Source organism: Hordeum vulgare, chromosome 4H, assembly GCF_904849725.1.
Source record: "Hordeum vulgare subsp. vulgare chromosome 4H, MorexV3_pseudomolecules_assembly, whole genome shotgun sequence".
Taxonomy (NCBI): domain Eukaryota; kingdom Viridiplantae; phylum Streptophyta; class Magnoliopsida; order Poales; family Poaceae; genus Hordeum; species Hordeum vulgare.
Window position 1 is genome coordinate 42,794,889 of NC_058521.1, and position 14,517 is coordinate 42,809,405.

At 44.6% G+C, this 14,517-nt stretch overlaps 1 protein-coding gene across 1 annotated transcript; it reads right to left on the reverse strand.

Annotated features, from left to right (window-relative positions):
• Nucleotides 1-2,306: 2,306 nt before the first annotated feature.
• Nucleotides 2,307-6,205, reverse strand: LOC123447794 (50S ribosomal protein L25). The gene is made up of 3 exons (XM_045124468.1): nucleotides 5,787-6,205; nucleotides 5,150-5,279; nucleotides 2,307-2,737 (listed from the first exon to the last, which is right to left on the reverse strand). The coding sequence occupies exons 1-3, from the start codon at nucleotides 6,159-6,161 to the stop codon at nucleotides 2,529-2,531; spliced, it is 714 nt and encodes a 237-aa protein (XP_044980403.1). The 5' UTR covers nucleotides 6,162-6,205; the 3' UTR covers nucleotides 2,307-2,528.
• Between the last annotated feature and the right edge of the window lie 8,312 nt (nucleotides 6,206-14,517).

The window sequence follows — 14,517 nt, forward strand, 5'->3', positions numbered from 1 at the left end:
CGTCATCATAAAAAATTGAATATATTTTTCATTTTATATAAAAATGTTTTGTAAGGATATGTGCTACTTAATGTACAATTCCAAGCCACGTTCCTCAGGAAAAAAAGACACGCAAACATTTAAGATTTTCCCATCTCGTGCTGGCACCGCCATTGATCATTGATCTGCCTTGTCACATGTGACCTTAGAGCTATGAAGGCACGGTAAATCCCCGCCCCAGCTGGCTGAAGGGCGCATGCTTCGTTTTAAGGTGTTTTTTAGTCCATTTATGTTTTGTGTTTTGTTCAAGAAGGCGGGACTGCGACAACTTTCTGAAGATGAAATAAGGTTCTTCCTGTCTACTCACGGTCATGGTGGTACTTCTTGCATCGTCGGATGTCATTTGAAGGTGTATCTCCCGCGGATCTCATGAGATACGATCGGTGCTTGTCTACAGTGGATCTTGTCTTTGTTTGTCTGTGTTCATGCGTGTCTACAGGTTGGATCATTTCGATCTATGTCCCTCTTCATCTATGCAGTTGTTGGTCTGGTGCGTTGGTTCTTTGGGGTCTTAGTGCAACGATTTTTCGACTGTCTACTACAATAAGATTTGCCTGGCTTCAATGAGCGCCTTAGGCTCGTTCCAGTGTAGTTGTTTTAGATGGATCTATGGACATGGATGCAAATTTTACGTCTAGAGATGCATGTGCGAGTGGCCGGCTCGCCGTTTGGCGATGATACATGCATGATGCGCAGTGAGTAAAGAAGTGAAGATGTGCTCGTAGCAAACCCGAGAAATGAATTGGCACGGCTAGGGCTACGAGCTACGGAGTAGGTTGGCCGTCTCCGGCGCGTGGTCCGGCCACCGTCCAGTCGTTCCGGCGGGATCCACACACCGTACGTCTTCAGTCTTTTCACTGCACGCCCCTCCCTTGCCCAAGTTTGTTTCCGAACTCACCCAGACAGCTCTGCATTGCACCGGACGGGAGGCGGAGGGGCCAACCGGCCCGGCCACCGCCCTCCCGATCTCACCCCGAAGCTCCGATCCGACCGTCCGACGTGGGCGGTGCCGGTGCCGGTGCCGGTGCGGGTCGCTCGACCGACCGACCGGCAAACAAATCCAGGGGGGGAGGAGGAAAGGAATTCCTCGCCCCACGTACGCCCGCTGCGCTGGAGGAGAGCAAGCAATCCGATGAATCTTGAATGCCGGACTACGCGGATGTCCCTACCTGTCAACCTAAGGTGACAGAGCCGGGCCGGGGACCCCTGATGCGCCTGAACGCATTGTGGGTTGCTGCATGCACGCACCTCACCTGGTCCTCCTCCTCCCTCGGCCATGGCAGCCAGCGGCTTGGAGTTATTGCGAGCTACCCTTACCGCCCCTTGCGCGGCCGCCGAGGCGGCCTCAGTCGGAATTGTCTCGCTCGATCTCTTCGCCCCCCGTTGTCCTGCCTGACTGCATGCATGCATGCGTTGCGTGGTGTCGAGATCTCGTAGTCGTGTGGAATGGAACGCATGGACGGATGGTAAATTCCAAGCCTTCCTTGGAGATTTCAGTGCCGCGTCAATCATTGGACTCACTCGTCCAAAAACAAAGACAAAGCCAGCGTGCTTTCCCTTTCTCTGCCTTGCTTTCGACGCCATCCATCTGAGATCTGATTCCAAGAGACCTACCTGATTCTGATTGTCTGAAACTCGCTCCAAGAACCTCACGCCAAACGATCCGATTCCCCGTGAGAAGCACGGAAATTGCGGTAAAGGGTCCAGCCTACTCGTGTAACGCAAATTCAGTGCATTGTCTGTCCCGAACGGCTAGCTATATTTTTTAGCATGACCAAATGGCAGCAGACCTGGGAAGGAGACTCGGCCCTCGGCATGATCATACAACGCAGTGGTGAGTGGTCCAAATGGCAGCAGGCCCAGAACGCAGAGCGCGGAATAGGGGTCGGAGACTGTAGATCCCACACCGCACACACGGGGCGTGAAGCACCTGGCCTGCTGGGTGACCAAACCCAGCCCATGGCCAATCCGAATGCCACCCAGGACCAGATAAATTCGAAAAGTCGCCCGTACAGGCAAAGAAGAAACAACCGCAGCCACCAATGATTCCATGACACCGCCATGGGCTTGCCTGCTGTGCTCATCATCTTCTCCATGCAGTTGCTCAAGCATTCAATACGTGCAGACGCGCAAAGGTTGATTATCACGCAGAGCTGTCTGCAGCAGCCATGATTGGCAGCAGCAAGAGGGCACCAATGAGCCAGCCCTACCATTCTAGCGGTTAAGAAAAATTAAAACCTACAAGAATGTCGCCTAGTATTGTCCCAGAGCCGAAAAAACCAGGATATATTATTTCATGATGACATTACAGCCGAGATTGATCGTATCTTGAACACAATAAACTTGTTTGAATCTACTATGAGCAAACTGGAGCATAGCAACTAGGTACCAAAAGGCAAAGCAGATAGAGGGATTAAATTTTCAGGCCGATGTACCACCTATTGTAGGTAGGTGTGTCCAGCTCTAGACGGTCGCACGGCACGGCGTTCCTACTCGGCTGGCTTGGAGGACAGGACCTTACAGACGGGCATCGTCTCGTTTTTACTCAGTAACTTGAGCGATGGATGGACGGGGATGTCCTGCATTAACACTCTATCCCCAATGTCAACATTTGTGAGGTCCACCTCGATTTTTGGAGGGATGTGCTCGGCCGGGCAGAGATACACCAAACTGGTCCTGATTTTCTGCAAGAACCCACCTGCTTTTTTGATCGAATTTGAGAGTTAGGTCAGCAATAGAATAGTTCCATCAAGACAAAAGTACATCAAAGAACACCAAGGCAAGAGCTAGATAAGTCGATCTACAACAAAAGGAGTGCTGGCATGTTTCCTTCAACCACTGTCAGTTTGGCAGGAGATCTTTGAGCATAAGTGTAAGTCGCTGTAATAAGCTTATAAAATCATAACCAGGTTGCTAATGTACTGGTTTCTATCGGTACTTCAAGCCAAATTCCTAACGACTGTAAGACAAGTACCAAGCTGGTTTTTTTTTTTTTTTTTTTTTTTTTTTTGCAATTCAAAATATCAGCTTATTGGCTTTTGAAGCAATATGAGATAATTGAAGTTGGTATTTAGGCCAGTGGAAGTTGAGTAGAAACCTGCTGCTCTCTTAAACTGGCCACACTTTTCGAATTGGAAACACATGTTGAATGTGATTTATCATTGCACAAGTACCAAAGTGATGGTTGTTTCCTTAGATCAGAGGTTTCAATACAGTGCCAGGTCAGGACCACATACCCACTGTTGATGCCTAGTACTAAATGATAAGAGAACACATGTGCCCTTTGTAAAGAATGGAAATCCCCAAAACATACTGTGTTAGAGCAACTCCAATAGGGCGACCCACTTCGTCCGCGGCCGTCCATTTGGGTCCGCGCGGACAAAAGTGATGGCCCAACGTACGGACCCATTGCTAAAACACGTCTGCGCCGACCCATTTCCGGCTCAAATTTGGGACTGAAATGGGTTCGCGTCCGCGCGCACGCCCTCTCGGTGTCTGCATGTGGCCGGCCTGACCCACTTGTCACACAGCCACCCAGCCACCTCTGCCTGCTTATTTAATTCACTGGCCCACCCCCATCCACCTTTCTCCCATTATTATATTGCCACAGTGCTGCTGCCCACTTGCTTCCCGTTGGGTGCATGTGCTGACCCATTTAAAAAAACGGACACGGACAGGCCGGCGGACGACCCAAACGGACGAAAAGCGGACAAAATCGCCGTCCGTTTGGGTCGGCCCGTTGGAGTTGCTCTTATTACTTATTACAGTGCCTACACATAGTAATACATTGTTATGGAACTTTCAGGCTGTTCAACATTCATTTACTGGAATGCCCAGGGAAAATGATACTCCCTCTGTCCCACAATATAAGACAGCTTGCAACGACGTCTTATATAGTGGGACGGAGGGAGTAGTTATTATGGAACTTCCATAGTCATTTCTCACTAACCGTAATTACAAAGACATCGTCTGTTTATATCCAGAAATCGATCCATTTATATTTAAAAAATGTCAAATCAAACTTTAGAAATTATCCAGATTTTTCAACTGGTAATGATATTAACAGAATTTTCATCAAAGTAACTCAATGCCACAATATTTTTCTGATTTTCAACAATACATGCTCCATAACAATGTCCTTAAGGTCACAAACGCGTGGACTGAACTGTCTCAATGTCCTAAAGAATATCTATTCAGATGAGAGACTAATTCAGCATTTATAGGCAAACATCTCAACAAACTAAATAAATATGGAGATTACAGGATATAAGACAATTGTACTTATCCATACTCAAGAACTTAACATTGAATAGTGGTTTAAACACATACTCCCTCCATTCCTAAATATAAGTCTTTTTAGAGATTTCATTATGAACTACATACGGATGTATATAGACATACTTTAGAGTGTAGATTCACTCATTTTGCTTCGTATCTAGTCCGTAGTGGAATCTCTAAAAGGACTTATATTTAGGAACGGAGGGAGTATATGTTAGGGCAATAGGAAATAAACCATTTGAATTAAGCTGAATATGGCCAAATTGAGCTTTAACTGGTTATGTTGCTATATAAAATATGATTAAATTCTATATGCACACCAAGTGCTTACTATTATAACTAATATGATCAGCACATGCGTGGTAATTTGGCATCTAGCTACCAAGATGGTTATTCTTGGCATGTACTCCCTCATTTCCAAAATAATTGAAGTTCTAGGTTTGTTCTAAGTCAAGCTTGCTTAAGTTTGACCGACGCTATAGAAAAATGTGCTAAGATCCACAACTTCAAATACAAATAGTATCAAAATATATTTCAAAAAGAATCTCAAGAGACTAATTTGGTGTTCCAGATATTACTATATTTTATTCTATACACTTGATCAACTTAAACAACCTTGACTTGTGACAAATCCAGAACTTGAATTATTTTGTAACTATTTCAGTTTTGATGAGAAATGCACATGCCTCGGTTGATATGTCATCTTACATTCTACACCAACTGTTTACTAATGTAGGACGTTTTGGCAGTTTAAATGTAGGTACCATCGGTTCATCACTACTGAGTATACCAAAGGAATGTTATCAAAAAATAGAAAAGCGAAGGGTCGCACCTTTCTTTAACCCAGGGCAGACATCCTCCCCCTTGAACACTACGGGCAAATTCACCTTCAGCATTGTTCCTTCATCTGCTTCCACCATCACCAAGTTCAATATATTCCCTGTTGATTCATCTGTCTGCACCTGCATACACAAGAGCACAAATATCACCCACAATGCATTAATGGTACAAACCTCCACTAACAACCGATCCAACCAATTTCTCCAAAAGGTGCTCTACACGCATAATTGGGAAAAGCTTAAAACTGTTCTCCACTAGAGATTCCCCGAGACAGAAATGCATTATGAGCAGGAAACAAATACGCTAGAAAGGAATTTTAAAAGCTTACCACAATATACGTTGCAAAATCGAACTACACTGTGATCACAAGACAAATACATGAAATATACTCGCTGGGCATGTCCGAGCAATTTCTGCTAAGGAAGTACAATCAAGTACACACTGGTTTTCACTACCTATCATTTCGAAACCAGCAAACTGCGACCAGCATTACCCTAATGTGCATTTCATCGAACATATGGTGGGCGAACAACATCCCCGCCAGGAAGGAGCACAAAGACGCAGATCCTGCATGCGTGCCCAACTAATGGACGCAATCTCAGCCGTAAAGGAGAGAAACGCTGGCATACCTTGATGGGGAGCACGGTGCCAGAGTGCACGACGGCGGTGGATCGCTCGCCGGCGCGGACCTGGAGGCGGACCGGGGTGGAGAGGAAGTAGGGCGACTGCTTCAGCATCTCCGCGAGCTGCTTCTTGTCGGTGGTAAGGAGCTTCCGGTGGGCGACCCCTTCCCCGGGCCCGGGGCCGGCGAGGGTGAGCAGCACGGCCGGGACGTTGCCGTTGCGGCGCTCGCGCGCCGCCGCGCGCGGGCCGGCCGTCTCACGCGGCACCGCCTGGATCGTGTGGTGGTACGACGCCGAGGCCGCCCGCCGCCACGGGGCCACCTTGCGGAGCGCCTCCCCGACGGCGGCGGCGCCGCCCTTGCCCCGGAGACACTGCGCCATTCTTCGGGTTCTGGGTTTAGGGGAAGAAAAGGTGGGCCTTGTCTGGTCGTACGGGTGCGGGTGGTTTTTCTTCCTCCTAGACTTCGCTCTCGCATCCGGCCCACCGCGTGTCTTGGTGGCCCAAGTATTTCTCCGTGGCTCCGTTTAACGGCCTAGTCTGACTCCATCTGGGCCTCCTCCACAACAACTGAAAAATATTGCGGCTCTCCGACTCGGAAAACAATCGCTAGCAGCAGGGATCGCCTCCCTCCGTTATAAGAGCACACGGTCCACGATAAGCTTAGCAACTTTCCAACAGAAGAAGCCTGAGTGCCTGATTGCTGTCAAAAAAAAAAAAGAGCTGAGTGCCTGACAACTTTCTTCCCTAAAAGAAAGAACCTAGCGACTACGCATAAGATTGATCGAGTGATGGAGCAAGAGAGAGACCACACGAAACTGTTGCCTGACGACGTGCTCGCGGGTGTCCTCGGCCGCCTCGATCCACGCAGCCTCGCCACATCTCGGTGCATTTGCAAGACATGGCGGGACATCATCGACGCCCACCCTGCGTTGCACGCTATCTTCCTTCCGAACTCATTGGCCGGTATATTCATCAACTTCAATGAGCTAGGATGTTCGGAATTCTTCTCCCGCCCCTCGCCCATGAAGGTGGTTGGGGTCGGCGAATGGCTCACCTGCCGTGTGAAGGATCACTGCAACGGTCTTGTCTTGCTTTACGACACGGTGGCTAACCCGGTAAGAGGATGGGAGGAACCCTTGCCACCGCGACCGCCCCAAAGCCTATGGCCGGAGTGGTTCTTTGAGGATTCCTATCTTGTGTTTGATCCTAGCGTGTCCTCGGACTATCATGTGTTCTTGATACCTCGTATTCCGTATATCGAGCTTGACATAGAGCCATTTGAAGAACCCGTGGTTGAGATTGACCCTGTGGTGTTAGAATCAGAATGGCCGCCTACTTCATGGACCCTGCGGGTCTTTTCGTCATTGAATGGGCAATGGGAGGAAAGGATATTCATTCGACAAGGGGAGGCTGCGGGGATTGTTGCTGACTTGGCAACAGAGGGTTCATTGGATAAGCGTCACGCCGTCTATTGGTGTGGTGCATTATATGTGCATTGCGAAAAAAAATTTGTTGTGAGGTAACTACCCTCTTCTTAAACATCATTATTAGTCCGGATATTTCATTCTAGTAGTCCATTTTCACTTATTTGATTTTCGAGCATGTTAGCTAATGGTATGATTTCTTGTAGGTTATCATTATCAGATGGCACATATCATGTCATTAAACCACCGAAAAGTCTTGAATCAGAGAGTTCCCCGGATTGTTATCTTGGAAAATCGAAGAAGGGAGTGTATTATGCCTTACTACTTGAAAACGGGTGCAAGTTGCAGGTGTGGGTCCTTAATGAATCACATGGACATCGGGAGTGGATCCTAGAGCATGATAGGGTCCTCAATCTACCCCCACTATGTTTAAACAATGGTCCATGGATTCTAGAAGATGTTAACTACAATGAAGAAAAGTACATTGAGCACCACGATGAATCCATCACAATAGAAGAGGATTTTGAATGGAACTCTGATAATGATGTCTTAGATACAGAAGATACGATCAACAAGCGTCGCTACGGTTGTATTTCAATTCTTGGAATTCATCCTTTTAAAGAGATGGTCTTTCTGAGCAGAAATTTGGGCAGAGGATTGGCATACCATTTGAATACCTTAAAGATTGAAGACTTGGGTAACTTATGCCCAAAGGATTACGATCATATTGCTGGCCAACGTGGACGTATTGAAGCATATTTTCCGTACACGCCTTGTTGGATGAAATAGTTCCCTAGAAAGGTCCTAGTATAAAACAGAAAATTGCATTGGCTATTAGGTGCAAACTATTTTGTATAACACGGAAATATAAATTTTGTGACTCTAAATTCCCCTATTTTGTCCTTATATCTTGTCTTTCACATTATACAAAGTAATTTCTCTTACTCTACTTGATCGTTCATTTCATATATTCTGTCCTCTTTTCTTTTTCCTAGCGTCATTGTAAATAACCTGTTGTTGCCAATTTCTAAAAGAGAATATAGATGAAGCTTGTATTAAAAAATACAAGTGGTATTGACGTGCATCCAATCTACATGCGTACCGCTCGCATGATCGCATTTGCTGCCTAGTGTTTTTAAGCAAATACCTGCCTCCCGTTTCCGACTCTCATTACCGTTTTTTCGGCCACTCTCACCTAATTCCTCTGTTTTTAAATATATATATTTTAAAAATTTCACTATAAACTACATACGGAGCAAAATAAATAAATCTACACTCTAAAATATATCTATATACATCCGTATATAGTTTTTTAATGAAACATATAAAAAGACTTATATTTAAAAACAGAGAAAGTACACAACAAGAACTCAGAAAACCAGTCACCTGACCTACCTGTCCTCACTGGAGGAGCCTCTTTAGAGCCAAAGGGGGCCACGACCCCCAATTACAATACTGTAAAAAAAATCCTTTGTTGTGTTGTGAAGTAGTTCTTTTGGTCAACTCGTTGTCTTTTATGATTTTATGGTTCTGTATAGGGATACCAGATATGCATGTGTGAACCGAATATTGCTTTTGGCTCCCGAGCTCACTGGAGGCCTTTAAATTCAAACTTCAAATTTAATAAAAAATCATATTTTAATATTTCAAAAAATTCTGAAAAAAAATACATAGATAGATGAAGGTATAATACACAAGTGTGTAAATTTTCAGAATAAAATACGTTGAAATGAGGGTTGTGCAAAAAAGACAAATCTGAAACCTTTTAACACATGTTACTATTCATCATTTCAAACCATGAATTTGTCTTTTTGTACAGATCACGTTTCAAAATATTTCAATCTGAAATTTTACACGCACACGAATCATATCCTTGTTTAGTTGTATATTTTTTCCAGATTTTTTGGAACTAAATTTTTTAAATTTTGAATTTTTCAAATATTTCGGCCTCCATGGCTCCCGGGAGCCAAAACGCCATTCTATGTGTGAACAAGCTATATAGATATATGTATGTAAGATATATATTCTTTTTCAGTTTATGTTGTGAGACCGTGATGAGCAGCATCTTTTCTTTTTGCAAAATTTCCTTTTATTTTGAAATTAGCACTCTCTTGATTGCTCGTCACGCTTCATCATTGGTGTCCTCCCCCCTTCTCATATGATCCGATTCACGCACGATCTCATGCACGGCCTGCTAGAAAGAAACACATTTTGTTGCCACTCCTAGCCCCGTCCTCCTTTTCCACAACAACTTTCGCTCGGCCACTACTAGGAAAAAGTCTAGTAGTGACGCGGGGTAGGCATAACGGTAGCATGGGTGTCCGTGTTACTACTAGCGCGCAACAGCTAACTAGTTAAGAGTAGCACGGGTCCTTCTTCGCGCTATTACTATTTGCATTACCAGCAGAGCTGTGTTAGCACCACGCTACTACTAGATTTTTATATTTCATTTATGTGTATTTATACTATACTTATACAACCTTATACAAGGCACTTTCAAATGCTATAGGAGAAATTATTTGGATACAGTTCATGTTGAAGGAGTTTGGTGTGAAGAACACTAAGGCTCCATGCATATGGTGTCATAATCTTGGTGCCATGTACTATATGTCAATCCTATATTTCACGCAAGAAAAATATATGTCAAAATAGACTTTCAGTTTATCAGAAGAAAGAGTGGCAAAACGACAATTGAAAATTCGTTTTGCGCATTCCAGAGATAAGTTTACATATGGCTTCACAAAATCATTGCCCACATGAACCATTGAAGAATGCAAGCATAATTTAAACTTTGACAAAGTTGTGATTAAGAAAGGGTGTTAAGAGCATCTCTAATACAGGACGACCCAAAAAATGGCCTGCAGATCCTCTAAACACGGCCCGACCCGTGATTTTTTTGTGGGAGGCTCATAAATCGCCCCCGGGTCCTCCATGTATTTGGGCGACAGAGGGATTTCGGGTTCCTGTCCCGCAAATCCCGTAGCCCTCTCTGGCGCGAAATCCTCCCTTCCGGCGACAAATCTCCTTCCCTCCGACCATCGAATCTCTCCGACGATGGCTCCCACAGGTGCAGGGCGTGGAGGCGGCGACGGTTTTGGCCGACGCAGGTGGTTCGAGTGCGGCAAGGGGCCAGTCGGATGCGTCCGGGTCGTCAGTCATAAGCGCCGCAATGACGACAAGGTCATCCGCTCCCGCTTCCGCCCTCTCGTGTCAGAGAGCAACGGGAGACGGTGCACAAGCACGACGCGAAGTCCCGCGGTGCCAGAAAGAAGTCGACAGCATGGAAGAGCTTATGGCCCTGCGGTTGACTCTTTGAACCGACAATCAAATGGCAATGCGCACCTGATACGTCTCCAACGTATCTATAATTTTTTATGGTTTCATGCTATTATCTTGTCAAACTTTGTATGTTTTGTATGCCTTATATATATTTTTTGGGACTAACTTATTAACTCAGTGCCAAGTGCCGGTTCCTATTTTTCCCGTGTTTTTGTCCCTTTTCAAAGGAGGATTTTAAACGGTGTCCAAACGGAATAAAACTTCCGAAAAGATTTTTTCCGAAACAGAAGATGCGCACCAGACTTGAGAACCAAGGCAGGGGCTAGCAGGGGACCCCACAAGCCCCCTAGGCGCGGCGAGGGGGGCCGCGCCTAGCAGGCTTGTGGGCCCCCTGTGGCTCGTCTGCCCTACCTCTTCCGCCTATAAATTCAGAAAAAATTCCAAAACTGCGCGAGAGATCCACGAAAATACTTTTCCGCCGCCGCAAGCTTCTGTCTTCGCAATATCCCATCTGGGGCACGTTCTGGTGCCCTGCCGGAGGGGGATTCAGATACGGAGGGCTTCTTCATCAACACCATGACCTCTCAGATGATGCGTGAGTAGTTCACCATAGACCTTCGGGTCCATAGCTAGTAGCTAGATGGCTTCTTCTCTCTCTTGGATCTTCAATACAAAGTTCTCCATGATCTTCATGGAGATCTATCCGATGTAATCTTCTTTTGCAGTGTGTTTGTCGAGATCCTATGAATTGTGGAATTATGATCAGATTATCTATGAATCTTATTTGAGTTTCTTCTGATCTCTTATATGCATGATTTCATATCCTTGTAATTCTCTTCGAGTTGTGGGTTTTGCTTGGCTAACTTGACCTATGATTCTTGCAATGGGAGAAGTGCTTGGTTTTGGGTTCATATCGTGCGGTGACCTCTCCCAGTGACAGAAGGGGCAGCGAGGCACGCATCGTGTTGTTGCCATCAAGGGTAAAAAGATGGGGTTTTCATCATTCGTTTGAGTTTATCCCTCTACATCATATCATCTTGCTTAAGGCGTTACTCTGTTCGTCATGAACTCAATACACTAGATGCATGCTGGATAGTGGTCGATTTGTGGAGTAATACTAGTAGATGCAGAAAGTATCGGTCTACTTGTCTCGGACGTGATGCCTATATGTATGATCACTGCCTTAGATATCGTCATGACTTTGCGCGGTTCTATCAATTGCTCGACCGTAATTTGTTCACCCACCATATTATTTGCTATTTTGAGAGAAGACTCTAGTGAACACTATGGCCCCCGGGTCTACTTCACACCATATTTTCAGCCCTACACTTTTACTTCATTGCACTTTCCGCCTTCATATCTCACTTTGCGATCAATCTTGAAGGGATTGACAACCCCTTTATAGCATTGGGTGCAAGCTCGTTTGTGTTTGCGCAGGTACTATGGACTTGACGCGATTCTCCTACTGGATTGATACCTTGGTTCTCAAATTGAGGGAAATACTTAGTGCTCCTGTGCTGCATCACCGTTTCCTCTTCAAGGGAAAAACCAACGCAAGCTCAAGAGGCAGCAGAAGGATTTCTGGCGCCGTTGTCGGGGAGGATCAAGTCAAGAACTCATCCAAGTAAGTGTCGCAAACTCATCTCTTGCATTTACTTTTTTGCCTCTCGTTTTCCTCTCCCCCACTTCTGAAAAACAAAAATTTACAAAAATATTTGCCTTTTTTCGTTCGCCCTTTTTTCCCGCTTGCTTTCTGTTCGTTTGTGTGGGATAGTCTACCTGTCCTCATGGCTAGACCCACCGCTTCGAACGATACTCCCGAGAAAGAAGTTCTCAAATTCAAACAAAATGAAGAAGAAAACTTAAAGGACGTTTGGTATAGGATTTGCAATGCTCAGAGTAGATCTACTCGTAAGCAATCTACTACCGTCCTGCTTCGCAGTTTTTATGTGGGTATTTATCCTTGGAATAGGTATATTCTTGACACCATCGTAGGCGGAAATGTCTTGGGTAGCCACACTGTTGATTCTTACGGAGCTGTAATAAATTTGGTAGGCTCACCCCCACTCATGGTTAATGGAACTGCCTTAACTCTGGAACATGTGATGCGTAGGCTGGACGTCATTGAAAATAAAGTTGCTACGATCGAACTCATTGAGAATTTGGATAAAAAGATCCACAATCAAATCACTCGGTACGGATCCTAGGTGAGAATGATTTTGAAAAATTTAAAGGAGAAGGAACCCACAGTTAACGAAAAACTAGGTCATGATTCCGCTAGGATTGGCAAACTAGAGGATGTTATAACCAACTTGGGTTCCGCTTTTGCCGTTGTGCAGAATACTCCAAATTTCGCCCACAATAAGGCCACCAAGTCTGTTTTTGTTCCTAAAAATAGTGGTGAATCATCTAGTAAGAAAGATGAATACCTTAAGATGATGAGTGATCACGCTACTTATGGTTTGAGCACCAAAGACGACGATACGTGATTCTATCGCCTTATGCCTAGCTAAGGGCGTTAAACAATAGCGCTTGTTGGGAGGCAACCCAATGAATTTATCTTTTTCTTTCTGTTTTGTTGCGTCCACACCATCATAATTCTGTTATGATTGTGTCTTTTGTGTTTCTTTTTGTGTTTGAGCCAAGCAAAACCTTTATGACTAGTCTTGGTGATGGTTATTTGATCCTGCTGGAAAAAGACACAAACTTTTCGCTCACGAGATTATTTTTCATGTTTATTCAGAAAGAGATTTTGAGTTGATTCTTTTTGATAATGGTTGATATGCCTTTTGCCCAGGCATTTGTAATTGTTCAGAATTTTTGAGGTAACAGAAGTATACGAAGTATACAGATTGCTACAGACTGGTCTGTTTTTGACAGATTCTGTTTTTATTGAGTTGGTTGCTTGTTTTGATGAAAATATGGATAGTATCGGGGGGGTACAAGCCATGGAAAAGTGAGAACACAGTAATCTAACCCCAATATAAATAGAAATCAAGATTGCTACAGTAACTAAAGAGGTGGTGGTTTGTTTTCTTGTGCTAATGATATCACGAGTTTCTATTTAAGTTTTGTGTTGTGAAGTTTTCAAGTTTTGGGTGATTTTCTCATGGACAAATGGATAAAGAGTGGAAAGATCTCAAGCCAAATTCAAGGACACCAAAAAGGCTAAGCTTGGGGATGCCCCGGGAAGGCATCCCCTCTTTCGTCTTCAATCCATCGGTAACATTACTTGGAACTATATTTTTATTCACCACATGATATGTGTTTTGCTTGGAGCGTCTTATATCGTAGGAGTATTTTATTTTTGTTGTGTCACAATCATCCTTGCTGCACTCCTTTTGAGAGAGACACGCACTCATCGTGAATTTGCTAGAATGCTCATCGTGCTTCACTTATATCTTTTGAGCTAGACCATTTTGCTCTATGTGCTTCACTTAGATCTTTTAGAGCACGGCGGTGCGTGACTTGGTAGTTGGTTTGTGCTATGAAAATAGTCCCAAAGGTGATAGGTACCCAAAGAGGATACAAAAAATTCCATCTTCATGTGCATTGAGTAGAAAGAAAAGTTTGATTCCTCTCAATTAGTTTTGAGACGTGGATTTGGTAATATTAAGAGTTATGTTAGTAAGGTGTTGTGAATCTAGAAATACTTGTGTTGAAGTTAGTATTTCTCGTAACATGCACGTATGGTGTCACGCCCAAGATGCGACCCTATCTTCAATTTGGCACGAAGGCCTCGTTAGGGATAGAAGCGCATCTCGTCGTGTCAAGTTGGTATCAGAGCAGTACCGACCTAGGAGCCCCCTTGATTGATCGAACTTGGCCGAGTCGAGTCTAGTGAAAAACTGCTTTGAGTCTAGTTATATATCGGAGAGTAGGATTCTTTTTTCTCCTCTTCTATGCTCTGGTGAGGAATCTTTACGTAATAATTTAGTCTACTTCTCTTCTCACTCAAATTTTTTTAGGATCACGCGGATATTTTTGAGATCTATATGATGCCGATGTGACAGAGTTCTGTCTTAGTGCCTCC